The sequence below is a fragment of the Tribolium madens genome, unplaced genomic scaffold (assembly GCF_015345945.1).
Source record: "Tribolium madens isolate multiple individuals breed KSU strain unplaced genomic scaffold, Tmad_KSU_1.1 Scaffold_97;HRSCAF=244;Tcas5.2_LG3a, whole genome shotgun sequence".
Lineage (NCBI taxonomy): Eukaryota > Metazoa > Arthropoda > Insecta > Coleoptera > Tenebrionidae > Tribolium > Tribolium madens.
The window spans coordinates 9,585,818-9,612,433 of NW_025401069.1; the positions used below are offsets into that span (position 1 = coordinate 9,585,818).

General features: G+C 31.4%; 3 protein-coding genes across 4 annotated transcripts; all 3 read left to right on the forward strand.

Moving 5' to 3' along the window:
• Positions 1–383: 383 nt before the first annotated feature.
• On the forward strand, positions 384–16,843 carry LOC123014141 (protein phosphatase 1 regulatory subunit 16A). 2 transcript variants are annotated; one of them, XM_044413059.1, is made up of 8 exons: positions 384–606; positions 6,727–6,999; positions 12,151–12,352; positions 12,402–12,645; positions 12,827–12,952; positions 13,003–13,078; positions 13,132–13,346; positions 15,747–16,843. In XM_044413059.1, the coding sequence occupies exons 2-8, from the start codon at positions 6,768–6,770 to the stop codon at positions 16,212–16,214; spliced, it is 1,563 nt and encodes a 520-aa protein (XP_044268994.1). In that variant the 5' UTR covers positions 384–606; positions 6,727–6,767; the 3' UTR covers positions 16,215–16,843. The 2 variants fall into 2 exon arrangements, with proteins under 2 accessions (XP_044268994.1, XP_044268996.1); XM_044413061.1 differs by lacking the exon at positions 384–606 and adding an exon at positions 5,038–5,154.
• A 1,804-nt stretch (positions 16,844–18,647) lies between these two features.
• Positions 18,648–22,695, forward strand: LOC123014111 (peptide methionine sulfoxide reductase). Its single transcript, XM_044413005.1, has 5 exons — positions 18,648–18,799; positions 21,707–21,875; positions 21,928–22,048; positions 22,097–22,233; positions 22,292–22,695. Exons 2-5 carry the CDS (start codon positions 21,712–21,714, stop codon positions 22,524–22,526), a joined length of 657 nt encoding a protein of 218 aa, XP_044268940.1. The 5' UTR covers positions 18,648–18,799; positions 21,707–21,711; the 3' UTR covers positions 22,527–22,695.
• Positions 22,696–23,155: 460 nt separating this feature from the next.
• LOC123015055 (odorant receptor 49b-like) lies at positions 23,156–24,648 on the forward strand. The gene is made up of 5 exons (XM_044414491.1): positions 23,156–23,892; positions 23,944–24,043; positions 24,098–24,202; positions 24,262–24,417; positions 24,465–24,648. Exons 1-5 carry the CDS (start codon positions 23,156–23,158, stop codon positions 24,522–24,524), a joined length of 1,158 nt encoding a protein of 385 aa, XP_044270426.1. The 3' UTR covers positions 24,525–24,648.
• Positions 24,649–26,616: the final 1,968 nt, after the last annotated feature.

Sequence of the window (26,616 nt, forward strand, 5' to 3'; positions counted from 1 at the left end):
CAGTGCTAAATTTGCGTCGTTTCTATGGCAATTTGCATTTACGCGACTTCATATTTCACAATTCAAAAATTTATTGGTGTGGTTATGAATAACTAATACTGTTAGAGATATAAATAACGACTGATTTGATCTCGTAAGAATATCATTAAGTTAAAGTAATTAGACGATAGACGATATTCAAAGTATTTTTTAACTAAGTAAATTTACTGTTTATAAAATCTGCATTTTTATCGGTTTGTTGCCATTATAAATAAATTGAGGGTGAGGGTGGTTTTGAACAAAATGACTATTCTTTCGTAGTGGCGGAAGTCGTAATGGTCGCATTTCTTTCGTCGTGGTGCGCGCGACTTGATCGACGCGGTAGATTCGCGCAGGTAGTTGGTGAAAGAACGTAAACTCGTAAAATGCAGTGGAGCTTATCCGAAAACCGTTCTCTGCAACGCATTGCAGTGTACACATCTGCGATGTTTTTGTGATAAAATGTGGAAAATTCGAAAAAAATGTGCGACTTATTGACAGTAAACCTGTGCGTTAAAATTACATGTGGACTTTCAGTGACGACTGCGATGTGTAGGACTTAAAAATGCGGCTAACCTGTTTCGAAAGGTGAGAAAAGTTTTTCGAAATTTTTGTTTGGCGTTCCGATGATCATTTCCGGTTGTTTTGCGTACATGCGGGGGTTAATCGCCTTTCGGTCTGTACTTTACTCAATTTACAACGATATTTATCAACTTTTACAAACTTTTTGCTATTGTATTTGCTCACTTTTGTTACCTTATCAAGTATCAAAGATTAGAATTAGTAATCAGAGATAGTAATTATTCGTATTTTTTTCATAGAAATATTTGCTTTTATCATCTGTATAAACTTATAAAATCGTTGAAAATTTATTTACACAAACTACCTAACAATTGTTTTAGTTGACATTGGAACTTCTTTAAAAGTCGTACAAAATTTCGTTCAATTTCTATATTAGTTTTTTGGTAATTTTTATTGTCATTTTAATCGATTCTGTAATTGTTTGTAATTTATGGACTGTTGTAATCGGATGTTAGGTACAGTTAGCGGCAAAATAATTGCTTGTGACGTCACGTACCAGTTTGACATTTAGCAGCTTCTTGATTCTTCCTGATTTGATAAATTAATTTTGGGTATTATTTATTATTATTATAGTTAAGACTACACTGCCCATAAAATATTTTTATTATTAATAAATCAAGAATATGCACCAAACTGGGACAAGCATGACAATTGCTTAAGTCAAAAAATCATAAGGTTGTAGCAAGTAGGTACTTACTCTTTTTAGCATTTCTTTTTCTAGACTTTTTTATCAGAAAAAAGTTAAATTCTATTAAAAATAAATAAAATAGTATGTTGTTTATTAGAGATATTTCTGGATTTATTTTGTTTTACTTACTGAAGTAAAATATGTATTTGACAATTAATTATTAATTCAAAGAGATTATTTTTTTATCTTTACCTATTTTGCGAGTGTTGCTATTTCAATGGCTATCATAATGTATATCAAAAATATTTTTAGTTCAAGTATCTACGTTAATTCTGGATTAAAATCGATCTTTCTAAAATTTTTGCTATACACTTTGTACGGTACTTCTATTAAATATATGATATTGAAGGAATAATGAAGAAGTGAATTATTTTACAAAGTCGAATTGTTACTTCCACAAAAGGAACAAATACGATAAATTTATTAGTTTTACATTTAACTTGAGTGAGTATTGATATATTCTAATACAGCTTCATTCTTTCGATCTTTTTTTATTGTTGGAATTATCTATTTAAAACGGGAACAGTAAAATATTACTGTTTTATTTATCAGCAATAAACAGGTATTCTCGTCTGTTACGTTACATAAGAAAACTTTTATTATCCATATTCGTAGATATAATAATAATACTTAAATCGGGCTTAGATTAAAATTGCGATTAAAATTAGATACTTTTGATATTTTATTGATATCAAAAATTTTCCGGTAGTTATTGCTCTTAAATCAATTACTTGTTCGATAAAATACTCTTTAAAAACAGTAAAAACATTTTCTTTGAGTGTTGCAAATCAAGAACACTATAGAAATGTATCAAAAGTCACTGTTACGTTGCTTGCCAATTGCCAAATGGTGTTAAGTGTAGCTAAAATGGCACTTTTATTTTTACATCATTTTTATTGATGTGTCTTAATTGTCGACCTAAATGCACAGAGCGGTTCTCGGTTGAAGGATACAAAGAGAAGATTGAGATAGCTGTCAATATACATACTTTAAATGATGGATTTAATCTTGATCTAAAATTATTTTTGAATATAAAAAATAAAATGAAATGCATTTCGTAAAGAGCTGATTTCTCGTGGCTAGCAACTTGCTACAATAAAACCAAATAAATATATGGCATTGACTGCTTGTGTCAGTGACATCAACTTTAAGCCTTAAGGATATTCTAAAGATTATCCTTAACACTTACTGCTTACTAGAAATTAAGTTCCACGATTGCGCCAATAACACTTTCATTGTGTTTAGATTTTACGTAAACACGGAATTAGTTTGTATAACAGCGACAATTAATATTATTTTTAGAAATAAGAGCCGGTTTGTACACTGTGAGGTAACAATTAAGACAGAGCAATAAGAAATTAGCGGATATGTATAAATGTAATTTTCCAGTTAATCCCGTTGTGACACTTTTGTCTAATTCCAGATATAACAAATTACATGAAACCACCGTTACCTACAATATATCACCATCGATCGTAAATGCAGCGTGTAATTAACCTGTAGCATTTAGATTAAAAATTTTCACAGAGCCGACCAATAGAAAGTTAGATTAGTAATAGTGTCACTTTGCTAAAAATGGGATTTATCTAATTCCCAGTGATGTGTTTTAATTGATTTTGCACAACCCTTACTCGTCATGTCCTAAAAATAAAATTCGCGTAAAGTTTTGTGCTGTTTTAAGAATAATAATAACATTAAGCGTGTTTGATTTAATGAAATGAATTTAATTAATGTTTATTCGCTTATGTAAGTTGGACTTTTTGCAGACACTTTGCATAGTTTAAAGTGGGCGCATTGCAAGGGTGTGGTTTGACAAGAATTTGTTATCACTTGAAAAATGTATAATAAAAAAGTAGCCTTGTCAATGTTACACGAATTTGAAATACAAATCTTTTATTTATTTTATTGTGTTATTTATACATTCGTACATTATGCATTGTATTTGTCATATTGTTTAATATAATGTCACTTTCTCCTTTTTCCTACACTCTCATTTGTTTTTTCTAACATACCACTATTGTTATTTATCTTAAGTGATACGTTAAAACATTGTTTAAATGTCAGAGGACATTCAACTTGATGAATTTTAATTTTAAATATAATGTTAACATTATCTCAACATTCAGGATACATTTTTTCCATGACGTTTTTCTTATAAATAAAAAAGGATTAACAAAATTTATTTAGGTATGAATACAAAAAAAAAATATCAATTTCTTTATATTTGTTTAGAACAAAGGAAATTGATTGGTGTTCGATTCTTCCACTTCGAAATAAATTCGTTGTTGACACCCTTTTGGTATTTAAATAAAGTGTCATAGTGTCAACAATAAGATAATTCCCATGTAATTTATTGCTTTATCTGGATATAGTACACAGAAAGCCGCTTGTGAAAGGATTAATATTAGTAAAGAATAGCAAACTTTTATCTCGGTGTACAACAAATAGATCTCAGTTCGTTAATTAAAATAAATTCTTATAGACATGTACTAAATAAGTTCGATGAAAAAACTGATACTTCCCGGATCCAACGCCTCTCACTTTTGCACTCTTATGTGTTACAAAATAATAACAATATGTCGAATGCAAATAAATGTAACTTTAACACTGATTTGTTGTTTGTTTCAAGGTGATTTAAACATTGTCATGTGTTTTTTGAATTATACAGAACTTTCTAATCTATTATTAGATCTATTTCGATGGTCGCTAATAATAAGTTTAATAAATTCTATACTTATTCATCAAAAATGTAATTTCATTTTTAAGCTTTGAAAAATAGACAAGGAAAAACATGAGCTGTGGCAAACTGGGAATGTAACGGAAATTTCACGGATTCATGGAGAAATTAGTACGCAACAGTTACACTCGCAGAACTGATGCTCTTCTCGGCTGTTAAGGTGACGACCTTTTATTAGCATTTGAGCGAAAATTTTATCCGAAATTATTCATTAAAAATTCTGAGAAATAAAAAACTAACCACTTGGCTTTTACTCTACAACTCAAGACATTTTTAAAAATACTTCTCTCGGTGAAATTTGTGTCTGATTTATTCATCTCCTTTGTCATTGTGATAAAAATCTCTAAAACAAATGATCTCCTAGCAAAAAACTCACCAATTCATCAAAGTATAAGTAGTGATATGGGGAATAGATAAAGCGGTTTCGGAGGGACTGTAAATCGTTTTTTGAAATTCGATCGATGTTATCTTCGAAGGATTTTCTAGAACCGGAAGAATCAAACAAAGAAAAGGTTAAAAAATGGATAATGTTCGCATGCGGGAGCCAGCAAAAGCAACTTCAATCCTTTCCTGGGAAGACTGAAAATCTTCGTCTCGTCACAAGAATTCATACTTCTTTTCAAAGATGTTCAACGCAGTGTTCCTCCTTTGTAATTTTTTAATTAAATTTCTACGTTTGAACGTCGACTGGCGTATTTATTTATTAATTTTTACCGCAGTTTCCAGTTTTGTGAAAACGTTTGCTTAAGTTAATTATACGGGTTTAAGGTCACCTGTTTTAGTACGGAAGAGATGTCATTTGACATGCATGGTTGACGCAATTACTCTCATGTATGTACGACCCGCGAGGGTAAAACCTCCATAAAAGTGAGGATATTTTTAATATAAACGCGAAATTGTTTCGCAACAGCGAGAAAGCGTTAACATGGATAATTTAATTATCAGACGACTGATAATATCTTTAATACTTAGTGCCATACTTTAAAATGATAATAATAATTCGTGACAACAGCGATAAAATATTTTCATTAACAAATCATTTTGTCGGTGAAATTGATAAGTTGTTTGTGGAGGATTTTTCTGGTGGCGGTGGCAGTGGGGACGTAAAGTAAGCCAAAATATAAATCATGTGAGTTTTAGTTTGCCTCCATTTTTCATTTTATCTAAAATTGAAATATCTACTACGATTTTTGACACGTGGGTTTATGTAATCAGAAAAAGTTGCTAACCGCAATATTGAATAAATAGTCCACAACGACTGTTTTATTTCGACGAGATAACCGGAAGTGACTGTATGCAACAATTGTTTGTTTTACAAAGGAAGTTTTATTTTCTTACTTACAATGAATGACGGCTGCCTACGAGGGTCGTAAATGGGGTGTAAATATTTAAGCTGCACACCTACACTACGACATTGGGATCAAAATTAGGACAAAAGCGTCTTTACCGAAAAACAAATTACGTTTCAAATTACAATAGACCTCTTAATTACGGATACCTAAAGTCTAAAAAAAGGATGTAGTTCTCCGTACTCTTAATTTAAATTTATAATCTTTTGTTTCTAAATTATTCAATTTTTCCAACTTACCTACCTAATGTCAGGATAATGAAGGTAAGATTTTTGAATTTCTTTAAAGCAGAACTTTTTAAATTTTAATTAACTTGTATTTTGTTTATTGTGAAGTGAATCAGCTACATTACTATATCTTTTATTAAGTGTATCTAAAAGTACTGATAACATTTTTTTTTATAAATGTTTATGTATTTATAGAATAGTCTTAAAAAAACTTTAAAAATGTATGAGAGATACATATCGGGCGAAATTTATTTAGGCGTAACTTGGTATAGTAACGTTAACTAGATAGTTTATACAAATAATATTAGGTAATAATAATAATAATAATGTTCTGTTTTTTGTTTGGCTGAAAATTAGGATTTACGCATTTTTTTTTTAAATGCATAGAATTATTTCTGTGTTAAAATTGAGCAAAATTGGATTGGAAATAGCTCAAATTGCTTATTATTTTTGGATAAATTCTTAGGAAAAATTGTTCCAGAACCTTATTATAAAAATGAACACCATTATTTTATTTCTTGAATCTTTTTAGGCCATTAATCGAGTTCTTCGGATCCACTTTTTGTAAGACCAACTTTTCTCTGTCAATCTGGTACAAGTGCTGTTTCAGTGTTATAAATTCGCACATGGCATCTTCAACATTTTTTTATTATTGAATTTTTAATATTGTTTTATTTTTGCTAAGTTGTCTGTTTCTTACAAAACTGCATTTTCGCGTGAAGTGAAGTGAAGTGAAGGCAACGAAATAACTAAATTGCACGCCAGTGTACTCTGGCAGGTCGGAATTAGGTCTGTGAACTTTGTAAACCATATAAAGCACAACTTTGGCACGAAACATAAATCTCCCTTACATTTTTTGTTCATTACTTATCCACACATTGAAATGAGCAAATCCGTAGAATTTTCGGACCAGCCATTATTTTTATATTGCCCGTCGATGTTTTGACACTTGTATTGTTCTTCATAATTAATGAAATCGTGGTCGTTGCGTATTTGGTTGCTTTTTAATTGGCTCTCCTGCTTTAACCTATGTCTCGAGTTTTCCGGTTATTCCGCTCCGGACAGTATATGTGATAGCGGCAGCGAGTGGTGAACATCCCGGAGTAAAATATTTTCACTTTCCAGGGTTTGATGTGATCTTTCGACGATTAAAAACTAACACCAAAATGGAGCATTCCGAACTTATCCAGGAAATGCCCCACATCGAGCAGATGCCAACACAAGAACGACTAATATTAGCACGCAAAAGAAGAAATCAGCAACTCAAGGTATGGATGCAAAAGGAGAAGGAGTACAACAGGAAGACGTCCAAACAACAAAAATCGAATAAAAGGAGTATTTATTTTAATGATAGTGTCGTGCTTTTGGAGGCGGCGGCGAGAAATGACATCGATGAAGGTAATAATGAATTTTTTTAAAGACGAAAAAATTTTAAAGTTATGACGAATTTTAACTCAACTGGAATTTCAATTAAATTAATTGTGAGATTGGTCATAAATCGATTATTATCAGTAATTAAAATTAATTTTATGTTTGAATGGCAATTAATTAGGAGAAAATATTCCTCAGGTAACTACCTACTCTCAACAAGCAGAATTCTTGAAATAAGAATAATGATTTATTACAGGGTAAATTATGATAATGATGATGAGCAAGAAAAGTTAATCAAAAAGGAAACAAGTGAAAATAACCAAGAAAAACAATTTCAGATTTGCAAGTATTTGCATTGTCGGCTTAGAGTTCATGTTTTTAGAGGAATTTAAATTTAAAATAAGGATTCTCGTCTCACTTTAATTTGAGAAAATTTTACTTTGATATAAAGTTGATAATGAACTTGAATCAGCTTTCTTTATCAGGATTTAGGAAGAGAAAACACTTTCTAATCAGAATAAAAGTCTGCAGTCTGTTACCGACTTTATTCGTTAAATTATTACATCCAATTACACTTGAACCAATTTTTTTGGCGGGTAAATTATGTTGTTATAAAATCAAAGTCGCTTTACTTTCAAAATCTGACTGGTTGATTAGATAATTTTATACAGTTACACGTAATTTTCTTATCAAGTGGTTGTTACCAAAATTACTTATTTAATACTCAAATATTTCTTAATTTCGAATGTGGGTGTAAAGGTATCGATAATACATTTACTTTTAATAGTTGAAGGGTTTTTTAAATATGCCATTTTTATCCAGTTTTAACATATTTTTTTTTGGGATCCAAATTCTCACCTTGAAAAATAAATTTTTATTTTTTGTTTGCTTAATTGAATCAGTCTCAATTTATGTCATAAGAAATGATATGATATGAGCCAAGGAGAAATCGAAGGTCGTTAAGATTTGATTTCATCTAACTCATCCACATCGTAATTATGTCTCAAACGTTGCTGAAACTTCAGTTTTCAGCATCTCCTTCCTCATTGTACTTTCTTAGTGAAATACTTTGTTCACATCGCGTCTTTTATAATTTTCCACCCTCTGGTAATGACGCTACAAATTTTATCTAATTTTATTTTCACACCCTGAAAGTGGAATACGCTAACGAGATTGTGAATATCTTGAAAAGTTTTAAAAGCAGGGATTCTAGACCGCGATTACGGTGGTGTGTGCTTATTAATTTTTTTTCCATTTACGGTCGAAATTCGAGCGAGGGATTTTTTCATTTTATGTTTGATGGGATTTTGCAATGAGCTTTGGAGTCTTCGAGCTGAAATGATACAATTATATTTATACCCATCCTGATCGATGACTGCCCTGTTTGCTTTCCTCTTGCTCTCTGTTTACAAACTCTTGTTTGACGCTAGTAAACGTATTCCTATCGGTTTTTTTCCGATCGAAAAGCACACAAAATAAAGAATTAATTACGCCTACGTCTTTGCGGTTTATTTTTACTGAATCGGCATGCCGTCTCGAAAAACCAGCGGTATTATGTCTAATTGTTTATACAGAGAGGTCTGGTATGGGCTTAATAAATATTTGTGCTTGACGTCATTTTACAACATCGATGAAAAGTTAAAACCAGCCAGAGACCCCAACCGGATTCATCCATATTCATGTAAACTCCCCAAAAACAAATTTGTTCAACAGGTAAAACACCGAGCCGTCTCCGAGCGTAGTTCGCATCTCGTTAACCGCGTTAAAAAAATAACGTAAAGATTTAATGAAGCACAAAATTAAATTAACAGAAACAAGAGACGTGATCGAAACAATAGCGAGATGTTTGTTCACGACACTTTAATTAACTTAGTTCATTGGATTAACCGAATAGGAGTCATTCTTGTGTGCAAATCGAGATAACGAAGTGTGTCTGTCATTGGCTGAGACAAGCGGAATTGTTTACGTGTAATTTAACAAATTAAATTCTTTTCGTTTAATAATCACTTTAGGAAATTCCGTTTTTTCCGGATACAATTTTTTTCTCGGTATGTGTCGCGTTCCCATCAAAAATAATGGCCTGCGAAGACAATACAACGCGTTATTTTCGTATATTATGTTTTTTTATTGTTTTTCGATTGTAACACCCTCGTAACAGCCGGAACGTAACAGGAACGGTCGTTATCTACCGTAAATGGCACGAAACTGGGTCACATGACCGCAACACTGAAAAATCAAAATGTACTGAATGGAATGTTGTATATTAAATGTTGCTTAATTGATTAAAACTAACATTTCGTGTTTTTGTTTCTTGGCGGAATTTCACATATTTGAAAAATTTTTGACAAAAAACTTTGACTAAAGAAAGGTCGACACGGTTCAAGTTCGAACAGATTTTACTGTTTATTTTAGAGAATTTGTAATGTTTCAAGATAAATAAAACACTCCTTTACATGTTACAAGATATTAAAGAAAACCAAAATAAAGTGCTCATGATTAAGAACGTGGTAACAGTTAAACAGTTGTGTGTATGGATTAATACCGGATTTGTTTTGAAAACTGAAAGATTAATTTATCAAACTCTGTCAAACTGCTCTAAAATTAGCAAAGTTAGAATATCTAGAATAGATTCTATCTTGCTAATTATCCTTGCTGCAGTCCATACCAAACAATAGCTTTCATCTGGTCCTTGAGAAAATTAACAATTAACTTGAGAACTTGTACTACATCCAGTTTGAATAATTGTGTAAATAGAGTAAAATCCTTCGGAATTCGATTCATTAAAGCTTTTGTTTTTAATTAAGTAATGTAATCATCACTGAATGTGTTAGTGGATTTTATGTGTTTTTTATTGTTTGCTAATTAATTTACACTGAGGATAATAATTAAAATGTTAAGTGTCTTTGTGACTTATGAAAAATTTGAAGTGTTTTCGAATAAAAATTTCTTTCTTGATCAGATTAAAACAGAATGGTGAACTTAAAATAGAACGAATCAAACACTTTTATCGATTTATTCCGTTAAATTATATTTAAACACTAGATTTCCAATGAAACTAGCCAATATTGAAATACTATCTTTGTTGTTCATATAATTTATTTCCACATAACTAAGTTTTAACTTTCAAATATCACGGAATAATATTTTATCAACTAGTACAATAATTACTTATTCACAGGATTAATTGACAACGGGTGAACAAGACTAATGAAAATAGTTTGCTAGAATTAATTACAACAATGGAATCGTTTTGAAGTTAATTCTTCTGTGAAATTTAGTTAAATTAGTAAAATTATGAGAATATTTACAAATAGATATTAGTTGAATTTTCTACACCCAAAAGTGTCGTGTTTTATAATTGAAATGAGACCCAATTTGCCCTCTTGCTCGTAAAATGAGGATATTGAAAATGAAATTTGCGAATAGGCCATTACTGAGGTATTCAGCAGGGATTCCAAATGACTCTCCTTTCGTTACAATTTCCGAATTATTAGTTTTTACACAATTAGGGAAATGCGTATTTTTCGTAAATGTTGAGTAAATTTGAATTATGTGTTTATTTTTTTTCGAACATAACTCATCTCATAGATAACTTGAAGCGTGTATTTATGAAAGTTTTGTCGATAACGTGTAAAGAGCTTTAGTGTTTAATTTGATTTAACCGATTTCGGGAAGATAAAATTTGAAACTCGTAAATGTTAAGCTTACCTAAAGATGAAAATGGAAATTTTAATCTCATACATTATTTACTTAAACTGAAAGTTTAATCTGCAAACAAATCTCAATAAACGAATAAGAAAAGTGCTACAAGGCGTAAGAGGAACTGAGAAAATTAAACCGGTTTCAATGTTCAAGTTATTTATTTCCCCAAATTCTGTTCAGATAATTATTAATCATTTGTTATTTGAGTTTTTTGCTACCAATGTAAAATATTAGCAATTTTTCTCAGAGTTAAATAAATAAACTAAAGGCCGGTTAGTACTACTGCATGTCTTCTGTTCTAAACAAAAAATGTTTTACAAAGACGTCTATTATGTTGCAATCTGAAATTTCAGGCCATTTTAAACGAAAAGTTTTATCATTTTCTACCGAATTAGCTAATTGATTATATGTCATATAGTTTTAAAATAAGGAACAAGGTCTTGAAATTTTAGTCAGAATTACGATGAGCGCATAGTGTTCGTAAAAACTTCAAAAAAAAAGATTAGGTGATAACTGGTAACTAATTACATTATATTTTCTTATTCATTATCATGAACACCGCACCCTTTCCGCACATCAAACAAAGTCATACCTAATTTCATTGTCCTAAATTTTAGTACGCGTTTTTCTTGAAATACGAAACGATACTGAAAGTGCTTTTCAACCTGAAAAAGTCTAAAAGAGTATTCATCTCGGATTCCAAGCAATGATTGCTTTCGTTTCAAATTCTGTATTTTTTTATAAATTTACTTTTTGTTGAATACGGAAAAATCGATTTTTGCTTTAACCCTATTCAACCTGATCCCTGATATGAAAGTTTGTAGTATCTTTATTATTAAAACCATAAACAAGAAAAAAAAAGTTTAAGTTTTGAGGAAGGAATTGGTTGGTTCGCTCCTGTAACGATAAAAAATGTAAATTTAATCTGATTTTATTTATACTGAAAATGGAATTGAGGAACGTGTCTAAAACGAGGAAGCAATATTGACAAACTATTAGTTAGTGTAATTTCCCGGTTGGGCAATATAGGTGCTGATGAATTGAGAATTTATTAAATAGTTGTGGGAATTTATGAGAAACTTTAATAAATAAAAGGCATAAATGTAATTTTAACGTTGGTTACATTATCAATCGCTCATAGGTAAAAAAATACGTTAGAAAGTTGAGATGTAATAAAATTGGCGGTTATTACCACCTTATTTTCCAACAAATTATTTTAATTGGACGTTATTTTCCAAGATTGCTGTTCGAATTACCACTAAAATGTTACGATCTTGAAATTCAATAACATGAAAGTTCTCTAAAGGTACCAATCCAATTGTTATGGCTTCACTTAAACTTGATAACTTTGTAGTATAAAATTTTGGCCTAAAATTTGCTAAAGATCAATATTATATCCGTGTTGAAGCTTCCCAATTTTGTCCTCAATTTCATCCCCAATTTCACTAATAATAATAACCCTTCGAATTTTTCTAGTCAGACGATTACTCATGAAGGGTGTGAGTCCCGATTCGTGCAACGAAGACGGCTTGACAGCTTTACACCAATGCTGTATCGACAACAACGAAGCCATGCTCCTTCTTCTTCTGGAATACAACGCCAATGTAAACGCCGAAGACAGCGAAAAGTGGACGCCATTACATGCCGCCGCGACATGCGGCCATTTAAAATTAGTCAGGTAAGAAAATTGGTTTCGGAAATTGTCGACACCACATTTCACATTACAGAATTCTCATATCCCGAGGCGCAAATTTGCTCGCCGTCAACGCCGACGGAAATATGCCCTATGATATCTGCGAAGACGAGGCCGCCTTAGATTATATCGAAGGAGAAATGGCCAAAAGGGGAGTCACTCAACAGTTGATAGACGACACGAGGGCAGCTACGGAAAAACAAATGTTAGTCGACTGCAGGAAAATTGTCGCCAGTGGGGGAGATCTGGAAGCGTACGACTCACAGGGGGCCACACCGGTAAGTTAATTTAATTAATTTTCAATTAAGGAAAGAGCATTTCACCAAAAAAAAATTGTTGGTAAAACGTGTTAGGTGCTAGAGCAACTCAAATAAATCTTTGAAATTGATGGTAGGAATAAAAAAAAATGGGTTTTCAGTGACCTAAATATTTCAGCTGAAACTCTTTGTTTAATTGCAGCTACACATCGCCGCTGCAAATGGATATTTGAGCGTCGTCGAATTTTTATTAGACCACAATGTCAGGACAGATGTTCGCGACAAGGACGATTGGCAGCCATCACACGCCGCCGCATGTTGGGGACACGTAATGTACATTCCAATTTCCTAAAACCGTTTTTACTCATTCTTTTATAGGTAGAAGTTTTGGAAATGTTAGCACAGGCCGGAGCCGATCTCAACGCCAAAAACAAACACGACGAGACTCCGGCGGGTGAGGACTCTTAAGTCTGAATAAGGGTTGAAAGTAATCGGGATCTCTTTCAGACATTTGTGAAGATCCTGAAATTAAGGAACGTATCTTAGAGTTAAGGACTGAACAAGAGATTAAGAGACAAGCTGAAGCCAAGAGGAAAGTCAGACGGTCGCAAAGCAACACGAGAACGCAGTCTGTACGGAGGACGTCACTGAGAGATAAAGGACTTACAGCGAGGAGGGATGCGGTGGAGGAGGCGAGGCTTAGGTTGCAGGCGGAAAATAAAGTGAGTGAAACTTTTTTTAACAATGGGCGGTTATGGGACCAACAATACACGTGGTGGTCCCAGCAAAAAATACCATTTTTCCGGATGGATTTGAAACTTTTCAAATAAATTTTCGATCGTTCAAACATAAGAGTTTATTTTCTTTAGTTTTCGATTTCGATTCAACACTTGTCTTCTGTGTAAACAGAAGTTCTCCCTTTTCTCGCTCGATACGCCGGCGGCCAATCCCGGACAAACTTCAGATTTTAAAATACTCCGAGTTATTCTGAATGAACCAATGAAAATTTAATTAATTTACGTATACACAAACTTTTGCACTCTGAAAATGGAGAAAACACGATTTTTGTTTGTCTAGAAAATGAAGTTTCCATGTTCATTTTAATAAACTCGGGACAGTTTTTATGACTGAAGTTTATAATATTGTTGTTGAGAGCATTTTAACGGATGATTTCGTAATAAGAAAAAATTACAAACATTGTTGGTTTTTAACAAGATTGAGTACGTTTCTTTCTAATTAAATTTTATTTTTTTATAGTGTGTGCTTATTGCAGAGATGACTCCCCGCATCTGTCTAGTTTAATTTGAGTTTAATATGTTTGTCTCTTTTAGTTCAGTATTCTGAGTGTGCGACCAACATTAATCTTAAAGCGGATTTGACGCTTGTGTGCCAGTTTGATATAAATTCACATCACTGAACTCGTAGAAATTCGATTTCAACTGTCTATGTTGCAATAACTTGAAATTTTCTTTGGAAAGTTACTTTATTCGTGTAATAAAGTTAAATCAGGCAACACATAATACATAATTAAAACTTTTCTGTTGTGTAAAAACAATTTTTATCAATGCACTTTCTTGCATTTAATGTGGATGAAAATTTCAGACGTTCATAACTGAGTTATTGGCATCAATTTGCATGTAATCGATTGTATAACCGAACATGAACTTTGGCCTTAAAACTCGCCAGCGCTAATCTTTTTATTAAATGTAAAATTTGATTTGAATGTTGATTAAAATTTGATTCAATGATGTTTACTAAAATTCCAATCAACAAAAATTACCTCTGCAAAACATAATTCAATCAATTGAATAAAATAAAAGAGGGCACGTTTTTCCGATATACGTGGGCGTTAGTTATCAGACTTTTTTAAGTTAATTGATTAAAAGGTTCGACCTCGAAGGATAATTTTGTTTTCTTTTTACGAGGATTTGTTATCTAATTTCTACAAAATTGGGAAAATGTTATGTGATGACAACATTAACGTTATTCTTTATGATTAAATATTTCTTTTCGAAATGTTAAAAATCAGAGTTGTGTAAAAATAGATTCATCATAATTTTGTTGACAACCCGTACTCCAGTGCTGTCGCTTTTGGATATATTACATCAGACATTTTAACAGACAAATGATAAATATGACAGTAATGATAATAATAAATCTTTGTTTGCAAAATACAATATTTGCTTTACCGGTCAACGGTGGCCTGATTTATTTTATCAATCACAAATGATGCTATCTCTCATTAAAAAATATCTATAATTATTACATTGAGTTTTTTGATGCATGGTTGCTTTACATTTTTATTTACTAATTGCCTGCGTTGTTTTTGAGCGGATGTACAAACTTAATTGAGCAATTTATTACAAACTCTGTAACAATTTTAATTTTGTTGGTATTTAGCGTAAATCAAATATTCATAAGCTATTTATTTATTTTGAATGCACACTGCAATTAATGCAATCGCCGTTGCCAAATGCAATCCCACCGGCGTGTAACTAATGTTAATCATAACATAAATACATGTAATTTCTTATGTCAAACGACTTTTACTTTTTATTAATAACAACAATTGCACATAGCGTAATGTATCTGTAATGAAAACAAAATTTAATTGTTTAATGGAAAACCAAACGATTTCACCGAATCTATCTTTCTTAATTTATATCATCTTGATGTTATCGTGGAACAAAATTGTATTTTATTTATAGAAATCAAGCGGAATTTCATTATTTCCTATCACTGAACATATGGAATAACACGAAAGTTATTAGAAGAAACAGCAGCTAGAAATGTTAGGAGTTTTACCTCGTGTGCGCTATGAATTTAATAAATTCCTCGAGTGAAATTCAAGTTGTATAATTTTAGCTGAATGTTTTACGAAAAATTCTGTTTACTTTGCGCAGTTAGTGAGTCTGTTTCGTGCTAAAACGTGCACTCGGAAGCATGAAGAAAAAGAAAAATACGATCGTGTGTTTATCGTACAAAGTAAGTTGCCGATAAAGCCGATCAGAAATATTATTTTCATAAACATTTTATCGAAATTCAAAATTTTTAAGCGTTTGTGAAACAAGAACAATATTTTATTTTTGCTGCGGTAATTAAAAATTTTAATAAATTTAAAGGGTTTGGACACCTCGGAGCCTAGTCCTCCTATCCAGCCCCCTGTCAAGTCACCGGTCAACAACACCCCTTACAGTACAAACAACAACCCTGAACCGGTGAAAGAGGACTCCACCGCTTTGCAAATTATTGAAAACCGTAAAGCTCCTGAAGGAAAAGACAACGATTCAATGCTGGAAAATCATGTAATGGACACTAAAGAAAACTCCTACACAACTGACGTTAACGGAAAAGTCACCGTTCACGTGGTCGTCACTATTAACGGTAACGGCACTCTGGCCGACCTCAAGAAGCAGCGGATGCAGATTAGGAACAATTCTTCAGATGTTAACAGCATCACGTCGCCAATGGGCAGCGTCACAGACGAGACTAGTCCCAGTCCTGTCACAGATATCGTCCGATTCACTGGAGAGACTGCCGAGGAAAATGTTGGCTATTCCAAGTCCAAGAGGTGCTGTGTTATCCAGTAGTAGACAGTATTAGGTTTTTTAAAGTTTACATTCCAAACTTGTGATAAGAGTCATTTTGCCTAAGCGAAATCATGTACTTAATTTAATGTGATTGGTGTTCGTATTTTAGAGACTTTCTTCCAGTTTTTGGAGACTATTATTAGTACTTAATATTTTTTAAGACGGTCCTTATTCAATTTGTACTTCTTTTTTGTATTTTTATTATCGTATAAACCTTTATTAGTCAGGTATTGATGAACAAAAGACTCATTTGTTGTATTGTCTTTCATTACAAAAACAAATATAAGTGCCTATTTTTCTAAATTCAAAAATTTTTCGATAGGCTAAGTTTTTAAAACGAGGCCTTAATTTCGAGTTACTGTTGTTTTAAAATGAAATATCAAGCTTAACCATGATATTGTTTTTGTTTTAATTTGATATATAGCAATAATTATGTATGTAAATATGATGAGTACTTCAGCTACATGGCAGAAACTGGTGTACATACTTTTTATTTGTTATTTATTCTTAGAATAGTGTATAAATTAATTTTTATTTAATACTAGTTGTTACATTATACAAATTACAAACGTTATAATGAATTTTGTATCAAAATTTTTCCTAGAATAAATTTTATTTTGTTGTGCCGACTTGCTCCCTCTCCTTATTTTTACCATCAGTCGAATCTAATTTCAAAAACTGTATTTGTGAAGTGAAGGCGTTTTAAGGAAACAACAATATTTGAACGACTTTAATTTAGAATCACGAGAAAAGTGAGTTCTGCAACAGATAAAATTCCGTAAAAAACAAATTTATATTGAGTGTATTGTTGGTTGACTATCAAGATTGAACACGTTTTCCCTTTATTATGATGAATACCTAAGAAATTGCTTTCGCAAATGGAAAAGATATGCCAGATAATATAATATCTGTTTCGTAAAAATCGTAATTAAGTAACAATAACAAAGTTAATAAATGTTTTGATTTTTTTGGTACGATAATTTCAAAAATGTAAACAATAAATGGAAAAAGCCTTTAATATTTTGCAAACGTTTAATCAACATAATTTTCAAATTATCAATGTAAACCGAAAAAGATTTATTAGCTAAATCTGTACTAATTGATGTGAGTCTTTCGGCTACTTGTTGGCGTAAATTTTTAAAACAATTTCCTCCAATTTATTCATAGTTCTTCGGCCGCCTCAAAAATTAACCACTGATTAAAGTCACATCGTGCATGTGCCTTTAATTCACATTCATTAATCACTCTCCTAGACATCACAATTGAAATATTAATTCATATTGCGTGCATGAGGCTACTGTATTATATCGTTTATGGTGTTACATCCTTATTGCATTAGCTATACATCTATTAACTTTACAGCTCATGCTTGGCCCTCGTATTATTTATTACCTTAATACAATTTATGAAATCTTAGAAAACGGGTTTTACTTCATACATTTTCTATTTTGTTCTGCTAATTCTATAAATAGAAGCTTTATTACATTTTTAATCTTGCTTTGATAATGAAAATTGTTAAGTATGTAATAATCTTTTACAGCATCTTCAGTAATTGGAAATTAATTTAAAACAAACCTTTGACCTTTAACTTCACAGACTTGTATTTTTATTATTTATTTATGCACAGTTTGGGAATTTTTCTTATAAAAAACTGCTTTCTTACCTGATTTTTGCGCAACACATACTTTTGTACAAAAATTAATTTGTGCAAAATAAATCTTGCAACATATTCAATCAAAAGTCAACAATTTTTTATTAATTTTTATTTTGTAACTGCAATTTGAGATAAAGTAACATAAAAATGTCTGTAATTATTTAAAACACAAATAAAGTAAAAGAGGTATCATTGTTTACACGAATAATTTCTTGTGAACAATATTCTAATAAATGTATTAAATTTTCTCTATCTGTTTTAACATTTATATCTAAATTGGCTAGAATGTGTACCTACATTAAAATCTCATTTTTTTTTCGTCTAGTGGTAAATGATTGCTGTTGATAAAAAGGTCCTCACTAAGATTGATTCATTTTTAATTAAGCTAGATTGCAAATTTTGGTTCATAAAATATTAATAATATGGATAAAAATTGGCACTATAATCATGAAAAAGTTTATATTGCCTGTTTGTACTTTAAAAAAAATAAATAATGAAATAATTATGTATTTGCCATTGTTACTCACTGAGATAAATTTTATTTTATGCTAATTGTAGTTATTACAATCATCTATGTATAGTTAATTTCCCTCATATAAAAGTTTTTAAGAATTTTTTCGCTCGGTCTAGCCAAAATATTTCCACAAAACACAATAGACTGTTTTGTGTTTTTTCATATTTTAAATCTCTTCAATATGAATAAATTACTTTATGGCGAAAATCTTTGCTTTATTTAATTTGTTTTTACAATGATATAATCCACACGAGAGGCGTCAAAATTTGCATGATCACGTGAATTCTGTTCGATTGTTATAATAAAACGATCAACCGGCAAGAGAACAAACTCAAACTGACTCCACAATCTCACAAGTGCTGTCGTTCGAGCTGGTTGTACGGATCTACAAGACAAGAAACAATCTCCAAGATACAGGTAAGCCCTATTTTATTTTATTTTTATTAAATCTAGGTAACAAAAGTCGAATACCTAATCAAAAAAAATTCTGAACAGCGACCCTCCAAATTTTTTCAAAAAAATATTCATGGTTAAGTAAAGTATAGTGACCTTCTTCGGGGCAATAAATATTTCCCTAAACTTGACGAAACTGATAAAACATTTACCTTTCATAGAAATTTACGATAGTTGTGGGTCAAGAGTAATTTTTTGGCGCGTTTCCTGCTCCCGTTTTCGCAAAACCTGGACTCGTTAAGAGATTCTCAGCATGTGCTTTCGTTTGGCTCCTTTTCAAAAATTTCGCACAGCCTCAATTGCGCTCTAAAAAAAATCAAAAATAAAAAGTGGTTCAGTTGTTGAGAGACAACTCCGTGATGGATGATGAACAGTTACTCGTCGATGCCTAGGGCATCAGACATTCTTCTTTTTCATAATGACAGTAATTATGGCCGCTGTAAAAAAGAACGAAGACATCGATAAATTCCCATCGTGATACTTTTAAACAATGCACGACTTGCATGCACACAAGTGTGAATTTATCGTATTAGAGAATCGCGGCCAAGGCTGAGGAATCTAGGACCTAAGTAAGCACTCTACCAATTTTTGAACAATTTTTACATCGTGGCATTAATGGGAGAGTGCTCGAGTTATACATTTAAAAGGTCTCCAAAAGTGAAATCTTACTCGGCCGGTCTTATTACTCTTTCTTGGGCTTCGGCTTGGGCGTTTTTGCGAAGTGATTCGGGCCGAATGGCGATTTCATCATCCTTTTGTCCGATCTTAAAGAGATGATTAGAAAGTAATTGTTTGAGCTCGGGTTCAATTTTAACAACCTTGTTTCATATACTTGACTTACTTATTTTAATTAATTTTTTTGAGTTCGTAGATTTGTTAAAGTGAATGATTACTTATCAAAATCTTTGCCACTCTCTGCTTGGGTTAGAATATTTTAAGAATGTTGACTTCTTCATTGATAAAGAAATGCTTGAGTAGATGGATGCGCTCGAGTAGTATAAGGTCAATAATTTTAATACAAAGGCGGATACTATTAAGATTAAGATTTTGCAGTGTTTTTAGAAAATAGTGAAGATAATAATCTGCCTTCGAAATGGAAAATTTTTCGTTCGATTTTAATTTAATGTAACAAAACTTAACAAAAAAATATTAGGATATTTTTACACCTACTCTGTTAATTACAAAGAATTTAATTAGACAGGACAAAGTTTAAATCAATCAAAACGAGACACGTGGATAAGGGTTTATTAAGTTCTGAGCTGAGTTTACATTGCACATATTATACCTACATAGGTTTTATCAAAACACTAAAATTATCAATTATTTAATTATAATTTAAAATGCAAGCAATTACAAAAGAGAAGAAAGTGAAAAATGAATAAAAACAACACAAACATTTTTTCCACATTGTCTCAGTTATTTTGCAAAAATGTTTTTGCAGCACTGTATTTTACATTTATAATGATAATGATCTTTGGTAAATGGTCCTATTTTGTTTTGTAAATTAGTAGCAATAAATTTTAATCATTTTCATAAAACAACTAAGTGTAGGTACTAAGTACCTACTAAGTGTAGGTTTAGAACATTATATGAAAAACCAGAGTGTTACTACTGTTACCACTTACAATATAATAACAAAAAAGAATATAATTCAGTTCTCGAATATTTAAAAAATTGTTATTTCTAATGAAACACGTTTGAAAGAACACCGTAGAATACAGAGTCGGTATGAACGCTTATTCTCTTAATTTCATCTCTTCTAACAAATATTTGCTTCCTGTACCAACTTCTAATTCAAGATTCACTATTTAATTGTACACAATTATATTAACTCAACTTGAAAAACTTGATGTTACAACATATCACAGTATTTTTGTATAACGTTATTTTTTGCTCCATGCATAAGCACAGGTAATAATAATAATTTAATAAATTTTTGTCATGTTTTAAGTCTAGGCGCAAAAACCGTTTTTTTAAGTTAGTTTGGTAAAATGAAAAAAATATAAATTATAGAAGAGATGCCCTTCTTTTTCTCATTAAATTTTTTTTATCATGTACGTGAAAGGGTTAAAAAATATTTTTTATAATCATAAAAACTTAAAGTTTTGGAAAAAAATGTTAAATCTCTTTATACTTGGACAAAAGTTTCATTTGGCCTTCGACATGTCCTGCCTCTAGGTAATTTGTTTAAAGTATTTGGCACAAATTGATGACTCTTCAAAATTTAAAGTACCGTTAGAACCAAATAAAAATCTTATTTGTCTGCAATGATTGTGCAAAAATGAAATTACAAATTTTTATCTAAAAATATTACAAATTAATGTTGAAAAAAAAATGGATGTTAGAAAATAAGCGAGTAGGCAATTTAGTAATTATTAATTTAATTTTTGAATTACAATCTTGACAAAAATTTTGTGTTTCTGATGTAAAATTCACAATGATTTATTATGAAATGATAACACAAATACCTAAGTAGAAGTTTTCAATGCTGCAATTCCTTGCTAATAAACATCAAGATAGAATTTCACCACGTGTCAATCAAAGCGTTAAAACATAATTAATATGTCGGCAGACACAATAAACACAATTATCTCATTAGAGTCATTGTTGACGATTACTGACTTATCTTTCTCGAAAACCACTCAACAATGCTGAAAGACCTTCCTGTGCAGGAAATTCGTAACAGTGTTACATCAGCTGTACTATGAATGATACCAATATGAGATAATAAAGAAATTATCACCAAATGTAAGATAATAGCTTTGACTTTTTATAGTATTGACCCGACCTAGAAATTCTAAGGATAATCAACTTATATAAATACAGTTACAAAAAGATCAGTAACACAAACTTGCATTTCATCATCCACAGGAACCATGCCGAGTCTCTTGCACGAAATCACAACCCCTTTCAAGAAGGCTACTTTTGGAATGGGCTGTTTTTGGGCCTGTGATGCCCTTTTCGGGGCTCAACCTGGAGTTTTGAGAACACGAGTCGGATATGCGGGGGGCACCACTTTGGACCCCCAATACAGAAAAATGTAAGTCTTATTTTTAATTTTTTAATTTCAAACAAATTTTTTTTCCGATTAGTGGAGACCATACTGAAGTCATTGAAATTGACTACGACCCTAAAGTGGTTAGTTATGAGGATCTTCTGAAACTGTTTTGGAGCAACCACGAGTACGGCTTAACCAACATCATCAAAAGACAAGTAAGTTGAAAAAAACATTAAAAAAAAATATTTATAAATACATTTTAGTACATGTCATTGATCTTATACCACGACGACGACCAGAAACGTATTGCGGAAATCTCGTTGAAAAAAGAAGCTCATAAACACAACACAAAATTAGTTACTGAAATTAAACCAGCTGGAGCTTTCTATCCGGCCGAAAAGTAAGTCAAGCTTTCAGTCAGAAAGGCTTTTTTTAATTTCTTGTTTCTTTTTTCTCAGTTATCATCAAAAATATCGGTTGCAAGAACATACCTGGCTGTGCGAAGAGTTAGGCTTGACACCCGAACTTCTGCAAACTTCCCACGTCGCTGCTCGTCTCAACGGTTATCTTGTCGGGGTTGGGAAGTTAGAAGACTTTGAAAAAGACATTGCTAAACTGGCCTTGACTGATAAAATCGCCAGTTTTGTTCGTGCACAACTGATAGAAAATGAAGGAGGAAGTTTGTATTGCTAAGTGAATGGACAATTTTTAATGGACATCTTGCTATTTATATTTATAAGTGATGAGTAGATTTAGGTTTTATGGGTCCACTTTATGTTCAGTATTAGGTCTATAGTGTGCTGGACTTTGAATTTGATTTGTTATTGGTGAACGTATTAATAAATTTGACTTTAAGTGTTCATTGCGATGTTTCCATAACACTAATTACTAAAAGATAATTGTTTGCGTCCAATTCGACAAAAAATTGGGGTTTACTCAAATTAAAAATACAAGGGGTGTGATGTCGAAATTTTATTTTCAGTAATTACCCTTTCAGCTCGTGCCCTTATTAATAATCTATATCAGTTTTTCCTTTCCATTAAAATGCCTACAGATGTAGGTTGGAAGAAAAAATATAATAAGTAGTTACGATTAAATTAATTGAAGGGTGAACATGAAAACTAAGAACATCGCTATAACTTATAAAAAAGTAGGTTGGGCCTAATTAATAAAAAATATCATAAAGGGGTTAAGGAAAATAAGAAGTATCAATTCTCAACATGTTCAGTGTCAGTTGTTACTTGTGGGTGTAACCTTGACCAAATTAAAAGTTTTGATAAAGAAACACAGATAACGAAAACTTTGTTTATTTAATTTTCACAATGGACAAATATGACTGGCGCGCAAACATAAAAATGAACATTTTGGTGTTGCGATTTCTGGGGCTGTGGCCCAAAGGAGACGGCACTTATCATGGATTTTACATTTTCCATGTCACATTCATGATGACCACCTTTCTAATGGGTCATCTGTTTTTCCAAGCCGCGAATATTTATTTTATTCGTACAAATCTTGAAGCCGTCACTGGAACTATTTATGTACTTCTTGTGGAATCGCTTGTGGTGTTTAAAGTTTATCATCTCATAAAAAATATGGGAATGTTCAAGCAACTGTTAAGAATTTTGGATACCGAAATGTTCCAACCGAAGAACAATACTCAAATTTTGGCTATTAACGAAACGGTTCGTGTTTGGAAAACAATTTACAAGTCGTTTCTTTACACCTGTTTTGGCACAAACATGTTTTGGGCGATTTATCCGCTTTTGGATAAATCTGAAGGAGAGAGACGACTTCCCTTTCTTGCTTGGTATCCTTACAACACGAAAATAACGCCTTTGTATGAAATTACCTACGTTTATCAAATTGTTAGTGTCAGTTTTATCACAACTGTTCATGTAAATGTGGACGTTTTGGTGGCTGCGTTAAATGTTTTTAATGGAACTCAATTTGACATTCTTTGCGATAATTTGATAAATCTGCACAATCTCGACAAAAATGGTACGCTAGGTGTTAGGGAAAATTTAATCACTTGCATCAAGCATCATAAAGAAATTCTAAAGTACGTACTGGTATACGGAAAGAATATGTGATTAGTAATGACATTTTTTAGATTTGCAGAGAGGTGCAATAATTTTTTGAACTGGATTTTGCTAGTACAGTTTTTTATTTTTGCTGTATCCATTGGGATCACGATGTTTCAGTTAACTTTAGTAAGTAAAAGTGACGAATAAATGCAATTAAATTAATAAAATGCATTTTTTTAGGTAATTCCTTTTTCCACTGAATTCTATTCGCTTTTGACTTACGGGATGGCAATAATTTTGCAAATATACATGTACTGTTGGTTCGGAAATGAAGTACAAGTAAAAGTATGGTAGAATATTGACTTTTGCTAAAATACTTATTAAATTTACGTTTTTAAATGCAGAGCAACAAGATTCCTTACGCCGCTTTTCAATGTAATTGGGTAGATTTTTCGCCTGAAGTCAAGAAAAATTTGATTTTCTTCATAATGAGGGCACAGAAACCAGTTAAACTGTCAGCTCTGAATTTGTTCTACCTTACATTGGATACTTTCATGATGGTATTTTTCAAGCTGAAGACAAGAATTAAATAAATATTTTTTTGTAGATTTTGAAAACTTCGTGGTCTTACTTTGCGCTTCTGCACCAAGTGAGTTCTAGAAAATAACCATCTCACAACACTGCAATTGCAACAAAAATAAAAAATTACAACGTGTCTATGTAGTTTATCGAAGAATAAATTTACTTTGTGCTAAGGAGAGCATTTTAAAATTATGTAAATAAATACAAATTTGCACAAAAAGCAAAATACATTATTTCACGAATATTGATGTTTTATTTTGCCCAACCATTTTTTCCTTGAAAGAAAACTTTAACAATACCATACTCCCTAAAATTGTAAATAGCAAAAAAATAGTATAAAGTCAAAAAATTTCAAGTTGGGTTGCAAAGAACGCGGGTCGCAATTGCGTAGCAGCCATCAATGACACTACTAAACGTCGCAAACTAAAACCGTATAATACTAATTGTTTTTTCCGTCCTGTGAAGACTAATTTACTGTAATAATTTTGGGTTGGAAAGTATCTTTTTACCGAACTGTTACTACACTGGTTAGATATTTTTTATTTCATACTGTTCGGTAGATTAAGCTTTCCTGTTCCATTTTGAGTCTGGAAAGTGAGCTATTACGACGGTATCACAGCCGGTAAGTGTAACAAAGCAACACTTACCGGATTGTTAATTTTGGCACAGTAAAATGCCAAATGTCAAGTTTTTTGGCCTTTTTGGAACAATATGAAATTCAATATATACATCCGATCAGCCTCTTATTAAAGTACTTTTAGGGCTACCACAAAAATAAATTATTCCTAGGTGAGTAGAAAAATTGAAGCCGTAAACTATAAAGGATTAAATACACTTTAATTGATAAAATACACTCCAATTTGATGTTTTGACATTGTTCAAAATTATTAGCGTATAACAGTAAAACACCTGAAATCAGATTTGAGAAAATTTTTTTACGTTATTGGAATATTTTTTATGTGACAAAATTCCTTTCACTTTTTTATTTTTATAGTGAATAGTTATTTTTAACGGGTGTTTTATTTTAAATTTGGCGTCAAAGGTATCTATGAATGTTCGATTGTGAATGAACCATCCTATTGAAAGTTATTAATCTGACATTTTTTAATTTTTTCTTTAAAAGTCAAATTTTTCCTGAAGTAGGCAATTTGAGTAGATATTTTTTTGCGTTTTCATATGGTCCAAGTGCCATTTGTTTACATAATATGGTTCTCAAGATTAACTCGATGAAGTGTTCGAAACAAAGAAACTTTACGATTTTTTATACCAGTTGTTTGTTTATGTACATTAATAAAATTTGGTAAATGATTAGTAAAAGGTATCAACATTAACACATAAAAAAATCAAAGTCACATCTTTTATAATTTGTTAGATATCTGTAGTTACTCTGGACCTTATTAAATCTAGTAGCATGTCTTCCGTTTCTACGAGGGAGGTAAAATTTTTACCTCCCTGAAAGGTAATTGACCACTTTTTTTTTCTGAAATTAGTGTAGAAAAACTTACCTTCTATAAGGATCGTAGAAAATAGTACTTGACTTTGTAACGCGTGTTTTATTTTAATTTGGCGTAAAAGATATTCATGAAAGTTCAATTGTGACCGAACCATTAATTAAATTAATTAAAAATTGTGGTCCGTTCACAACATACTTATATCACCACCAACTACAACGCCAAATTTAAATAAACATCTGTTATTCTGGAAATATGTACTCATATCAATATTAAGAACTCGGCTCCTTCGAACTGTAATAATTAACTTACCAGACTTATAACATAAATTACTATTACCGGACTGATGATTTTTTCTTGTATTTGCTTACTTGTCCAGCAAAATCTTATTTTGTGGACTAATTACGTAAATAACTATTTCACGCCTGAAAATTTTATTAGCGACCATCATAATGTAGATTACTTCTAAATGTTAAACACAGTTCTTGAAAAAGTGATTTACTTTATTGTGACGTGTTTGTAAAAATAGTACATAACATAAAACTAAGGAAATATTAAATAATATTTAAAAATCTATTTCGTCTCAATGATGTCAACACTTGTTCACATTATTTAAAATGTTTTTTAGAATCCAAATTCTCACCCGGTTTCGTTTTCAAATATTCACAACATTTTGATGGTTTAAATATGTATATACATAATACATATTTTTTAATATATGAAACA